General features: G+C 37.9%; 1 protein-coding gene across 5 annotated transcripts in view; it reads right to left on the minus strand.

The window, feature by feature from the left end:
* The window catches only part of TCEANC2 (transcription elongation factor A N-terminal and central domain containing 2), a 33,331-nt gene that overhangs the window by 23,178 nt on the left and 3,053 nt on the right, over positions 1 to 7,100 (minus strand). For all 5 annotated transcript variants that reach the window (XM_011370436.2, XM_023536766.1, XM_011370435.2 and 2 more), the window contains exon 3: positions 128 to 269. In XM_011370436.2, the coding sequence (XP_011368738.1) occupies positions 128 to 269 (142 nt within the window). The remainder of the gene's footprint in view (positions 1 to 127; positions 270 to 7,100) is intronic.

The raw sequence follows: 7,100 nt of genomic DNA on the forward strand, positions 1-7,100 counted from the left end.
ACAATGGTCCATTACCATGAGTAGTTTGAGAAGCACTGATAGAAGGATAACTTAATGTTTGACTGAGTGAGAAAAGGAAGAAGGAAGGAGACAAAATATAAGTACTTTTCATTCAGAAGGAACGTACCTATCCTTGTTGATTTTAACACTTCCTTGGAGGGTATTTTCTTCTTTAATTCTCTTAAGGCTTCAACTAGATTCTCTTTGGTTTGATCAGGAAGCTCCAATGTAGTTTTCCATCTTTTTATGTCTTCTATAACCACAACTCTCTGGGAAAAAGAAACGTCATTTGGAAAATGGAACATTTTCATTAGAAAGACATCTGCCTTCACCTGAGCTAATGGGGCTCCTACTGACATTTGAATTATTGATTATGACCTGCACCAAAGCACAGTGTGTAAGATAGCCCCAAATGATGGGTAATTGCTTAAAAGCAGGTCCTGCCTACTGCACATAAGGAAGGGAGTTACACCTATTAGGAAAAGTGCAAGTTTTAATCTTACCATGTCACACATCACTGGGCACTTAGCAGTGATACCAGTGAAAGGCAATAAGATGGGAAGAAAAGAAAAATGATGCTGAGGTGAATCAACCCTATAGCTCACTTAAGTGTCTTAATTCATAGGCAAGGACAGAGAGCAGAAAAGTCATAAAGATGTATTTATTTCAACAACAAAAGCACACTTCAATAGCTTCCCACTTCCTAGATGATAAAACTTAAAATTCTCTTGTTTGAAGAATTTTTAAAAAGTTCAAACGCAAAGAAAAGTACAGAGTAATTCACTATTTATAATGAAAATAAGTTAACATTTTGCCATTTCACATAAAGTAGTAGAGCATTAAATTTTAAGTCTCCTTACCCTTCACAAACTCATTCCTCTCTTTCAATTCCTGGAAGATTCTACCATCTTTCCATTAAGTGTAAAATATCAACAACAAAGGAATATGAGTGAAGGAGATGGGGAAGTTCTTTGTACTATGTTGCCACTTTTCTGTAGTTTTGAAATTATTTCAACTAGAGAAAATTTTTAAAAAACTAAACCGAGAAACAAAATAATAAAGCTGCTTTTAAAATTTTCTCAGATGTTTACTACCCTGGGAATGGAAGGGGGCACTGGGGCTTCTAGGATTCTGATAATGTTCTGTTTCTTGATCTAGATACTGGGGACACAGATATCTTCACTTTGTGAAAATCTGTCAGGATGTACACTCATGTCTGTCCACTTTTCTATATGCAGGTGATAGTTCAATAAAAAGCAACCCCCCCTGCCCCGCCCCCCCCACAAAAGGCTCACTCCCTCCACTGGCTGGGATCTGTTTTCAGCCCAGCAGGCCATGGTGGGAGGAGGGGATTTCTGACGCTATTTCCCTATCTTTGCTCCACCCTTTTCCCAGATCTGCTTCTTTGCTTTGGTCTCTGACCCTTCCAGGTTCAAAGCTAGGAAAAGGAGGAGAGGTAAGAGACAGAAAAAAAGCCTTACTTTCTGTTGAAATGCTTTACTAATCAGGTTTTAGTGCTCTCTAGTCTCAGCAGATATGTAAAGCTGACTTTTTTCTTAGGGGTCCTTTTGTAGTTCCTTGGAGAGTTCCCATTGTTGAGATCTCACCCGCAGTTCCCAAAACGTTGGCGACGCCTCTTCCAGCCAATTGCTTACAAGTCCACCCAGAGTCCCCAGTTTTTGGCAACCCACTTCACACAGACTCTCTCTGTAGTAGGGCTCCCATTGCCCTTCCAAGGACACTTGTAAACCCAAACCCTTTAATTCAATTCCACACCAGCCAGCATTTTCTCCACTACTGCCTATATATTTGCCCTGAAAAATTCTGAGGGTAACAGCGTTCTCAATGCAGCCACTTCCTCTGGCATCAGTCAGCCATTATCCCTGTTTTCAGATGTTCCCAGGCACAGGCCTGGTCTGTGTCCACCATCTCCAAGATCTGAGGTCAAGTTCTCCAAAAACATTCACTTTAGCTAAAAGAATTCTTTCTCTTTTCTTCTTTCAACTTCAACCTTCATTATAGCCTAAGGTGGGCGATGGGTCCAGGATTCCAAAACTGGTCCTATATTGCCTTCACAAGTTCTGCATGGATGGTCTAGAATCTCATTTAGGAATACCATCTGATACCTGTTGCTTTGTTCTCAGTCTTTAAAGGCCCTAGCCAAAATGAGACAAAGTCCTTTATTTTATGATCTATTATAATATAAAATAGTATTAGTGTTAAATGGTATGAAAAATAAATAAATGAAGCCAGGTAAGGGGATATTTTCAATAGGAAGATGATATAAATATCATGTGATTCTGCAACTTGCTTTTTTTCACTCAATATATTTTCTTGATTTATTCACATTGATGTGTGTGTGTATGTATAGCCAGATGATCCGCTTTAACTGTATTGGATAGTATTCCATTATTTTTATATACGAATATCTTAGAATTTAAAAATCTATTTCCCTAATGAATATTCAGGGTCCCCCCCGCCCCGACTCATACACATTTTTCCTGTTATAAACATTGCTTCGATGAACTGCTGCCTGTGACATATTCATATTTGGTCTTCCATCCCTTTATGTTCAACTTTTCTAGGTCATTATGCTTTAAATATCCCATGGCTACTTTATTTTGCTCCACCTTCTCTTTCAATCTGAGAATCTCTCTCTTTTAATAGGCATGTTTAACCCATTTGCATTTATTACGATTACTCATATAATTGGACATACTTTCTCGTTTTGTTTTGTTTTTTCTCTTTTACCTTTTACTTAACAGACTGAGTTTTCTTTAATCTTGATTTTTTCTTTGTGATTTAGAAGTTATACATTCTATTATTTTAGTATTCATCCTTACAATTTTTTAAGATGTATTCTCAATTAAATCTACACTAGTATCCTCTCTCTTCCTGGCACTTGAGGATTTCTCTTTCTTGCTTTCAAACTCAGCTTTGTATTGAAGATTTTTTATCCAGCATTTCTACGTGGTTAGGATGAGGTTCGGGGTTTCACATTTGATAATTCCAGCATATGGAACTATAGAAGCCCAAACTTTTTAGAATGGCATAAGAAGCCTTACATGACTTGGCTCCTGACATCTTTTTCAGCCTCATCATCTGCTCCAGATATACCAAACTATTGTAGGCTGTTTAAATGAATCACAGTATTTCACACTCTCTGCTTAGGATGTTCTTTCTTTGCCTCAACCACGTGATAAAAACCTATTTACTTTTTAAGACTCTTCAAACATCACCTCTTTTATGAAGCCATTCTTGCCTCTCTCCAACTACATTTGACCACACTCCGTTCTGGGTCCCTCTGTAATATGTACAGACTTATGTTACTGCATCTCTGCTTTCTACATATACTTATCTACAAGGTTATCTTCTCCACTTGACTATGAGCAACTTGAGGGCTGGAACAATTTATTTGTCTCTCTATCCCCAGTGCACAGTAGGTGTCATTGAACAAAGACATTTCTACCCACGAGGATTAAGTACAGAACAGTTTTCAGATCTGAAATTTAATTGGAGAAATAGAAAAATGTAACAGTCGGTTTCAGAGCAAAGGAATTCCATAAATATCAAAGAATGTTTCTTTATTTCTGTCCAAATATGGGCCCAAAAATATAAATTTCAAGTTCTTATCAGAATTATTTAGAGGAACAAGGGACGTGAACATGAAATATCAATGGGATAACTATAATGAGTAGTGGAATGGTTATTGCCAGAAAGATGTCCTCTCCAAAATACCATCTGGTCTTACAGTTGTGGATAGCTGAAATATCAACCTTGACAAAAGCAATTAGGGAAAATGATTTGCTCATAAGCAATAACATGGGCACCACTCCACTGGTTGGGACAAGGGACAACATATAGGCTAGTCAACCCTACAAAGAGAAGAAAGGTTTATAGAGCATTCTTGAGTACTGAATCTAAAAAAATTAACATTCTAGAGTCTTTTAATTTAAAAAATCTCCTATTGCAACCAACAGAAGAAATCACTTTCCCTTAAGAGAGTAAGAAGAGATTAACGAAATTAACCTCTACCATTCAAATGTACACTACATGAACTCTATTGAGTATCACTTTCATTGAATGTGATAAGACTATGGCAAAATTACTTGTACTATGCTGATAACAGAAGTACAATGGTCCTAATATTCTAAGATTTTTATACCTCCTTTGCGTGGCATTCAGAAACTTCCACTTTTTTTTTTATATAGAGAGAGTGTACCCTACAGGGGCAGACTGTGGAATCAGACTGTCTAGTTCAAATCCCAGCTCTGCCATTTATAGTTGCATGACCTTTAAGCAAAATATTTAATCTCTCTGTACCTTAGATTCTTCATCTGTAAAATATAAATGATAAAAGCAACCATTTCACAGAGTCGTTATTAGAATTTAAATGGTTAATATAAAGCACTTGGCACAATGCCTGGTCTATAGAAATGGGCTTAATAAATGTTAGTAGTAATCATTATAATTATCATAATCATCACCATCTCGGTTCTACTTTTACTATACAAGCCTCTCCTTTTCCGCACATGAAAAGAGGAAACTACCACTTTTTACTACATTCCATGCACAATGCTTAGCCCTTTCAACATGCATTTACTGATTTAGCCCTCATAACCACCTTGCAGGTTAGACATCGTTATCTCTGATGTTACTGATGAGGAAATTGAGGCTTGAACATTTAGCAAATTCTTGACATTAAACTGTGACGCTGGTGTGTGGTCATAAGTCATGTGGCAGAGAGTAGACCTAGCTAAGTCTATAGAACTCACATTTAACTTAATTTGATTTTAATTTGTCATTGTATACACATGAAAGCAAGCATCTGTGCATGCATAAAGGAAAGAGAACAGCAAGTACCACTTATTGAATGGTGTCATGTCACTACTTCCCTCTACCTAGACAAATTTCTTTCCATCCCTTCAGGATGTTCTGTCCACTAAAACAGACACTGAGCTCTCTCCTCTCGTAACTCCTACTGTCCAAACAACAATTTTGTAATGGATCACATACGATTTTGTACCATTACTTAATAATTTCTTATGCTATTATCCTCTAATGGGAAGTCCCACAAGTTCTCATACTTTGACCTTAAATTTCTCTTTTGGTCCCTAGAGCAGCGGTCCCCAACACTTTTGGCATCAGGGACCAGTGCTCCTATGAGAATCTAATGCCTGATGATGTGAGGTGGAGCTGAGGTGATGATGCTAGCATTGGGGAGTGGCTGCAAATACATATGAAGCTTGGTTCTTTGGCCTGCTGCTCACCTCTTGCTGCATGGCCCCATTCCTAACAGGCCACGACATGGCTGGGGGTTGGGGACCCCTGTCTTAGAGTATCTAGCATAGTTTTGGGCATAAAGTTAATTCACGATAATATTTATAAAATAGTTTAATATCTAGACTCTGCAAGGGCATCTCTAAATAAGAACGTATCTTATTTATTCAATAATTTTGTACCTACAATGTACAGGTACTGTGTTAGGTCTAGGAGCGGAATCAGAACATAATAAAACACTGTAGTCCTGGTCCTTAGAAGTTCATAGTAGACAGAAAAACTACAAGTAATCAGATAATTGTAATACAGTAAGGTAAGTACAATGACCCATATTTGACCAGGTGATAAGAGACTATTGAAGAGGGAAAGATTAACTCTCCCAAGGACCTAGAAGGCATTTCAACATACACTTATTTAACAAATATTTATTGACCACTTAATATATGCCAAGCACTGTGACAGGTCCAAGGATATAGAGGTAAATAAAATACCCAAGGTCACTGAAATTTATAATCTAGGATTCACAGGGAAAGTTGCATTTTAGTGGGTTGATAAATGAATAGAAATTCACTCTGTAAAAAGAAAGAGAAGGCTTTCCAGGAAAAGAGACCAGCATTATTCAAAGCCTTGGAGTCAAGAAAGAGAATAGAGAACAGCAAGAAACAGGGTGTGACTGTAATGCATTCCTGTGAATGGGGAGCTACAAGAGACGAGATGACAAGGTTCACTGGGTCAGAACAGGAAGGGTCTCATATGCCATGTCAAGGTTTTTTGGAGTTTTAGTTCATTTGGTCATTAGAAAAAAGGTATTGAAGGCTTCTATATGCCAAGCCCTCTGCTAGGCACTGCAGTCACAAAATCAATAAGACATACTCTTTCGAGAAGCTTAGAGTGTAGCAGGACACAGGCATGTAAAGAAACACTTATAATATAGCACAAATAAGTGCAATGATGGGGGCATGTTTAAGATATAGGGACGGCTTAGAGAATGTGAAACTGAATAAAGGAAACTGCATTCAAAATGGACTCAGGAGGCCAGAAGGAGGAGCTGTCATGCACTATTGGCACCACCACATCATGTCAGTTACAGACCCCAAGAGGAAGCGACCATATCTTGCATTCCCAACAAAAAGTGTCTCCACTACCTAAACAAGAGGATGGAAGATTTTCTACTTGCCCAGCAACAAGTTCAGCCAATGGGAACCCTCAAAACTCAGTCAATGAGAAGCCATCACCACTCTGAACTCTCTTTCCTTCAATGGACTTACTTGCAAAGCACCCTTCCTAACTTCCTCTTTTTTCTCTATAAAGCTCCCTCACCTTTGTTTCGTAGACTTGCCTATATTTTTTTGCTATAGCATGCTTCTCTTGAATTGTAATTCTCTGCCATTCCTGAAAAGAAAAACATTTTTGCTGATAAAATAACTGGCTGTTTTATTTTTAAGGTCAACAAGTATCTGTGGGGCAGAAGGGTAGTCATGAAAGGCGTCATAACAGAGGAGACTCTTGAACTAGGTCATGGGGACTAAATAGGATTTCATAAAGTAAATGATAATAGCAAACACCGACATAGTACTTAGTGTGTGCCAAGCTCTGTTCCAAGTACTTTACATATATTGACTCATTCAAGCTTCATTACTACCTTATAAAACAGATATTATTAATCCCATTTTATAGATAAGGAGACACAGAGAGGTTAAATAACTTGTCCGAGGTCACACCAGGAGTAATGGCAGAGCTGGGATTTTAATGCAGGAGTTTGGCTCTAGAGTCTACGTTCTTAATTACTATACTGTATTGTTTCCAAGAGAGTAAAGTCA

Source organism: Pteropus vampyrus, unplaced genomic scaffold, assembly GCF_000151845.1.
Source record: "Pteropus vampyrus isolate Shadow unplaced genomic scaffold, Pvam_2.0 Scaffold170, whole genome shotgun sequence".
NCBI lineage: Eukaryota > Metazoa > Chordata > Mammalia > Chiroptera > Pteropodidae > Pteropus > Pteropus vampyrus.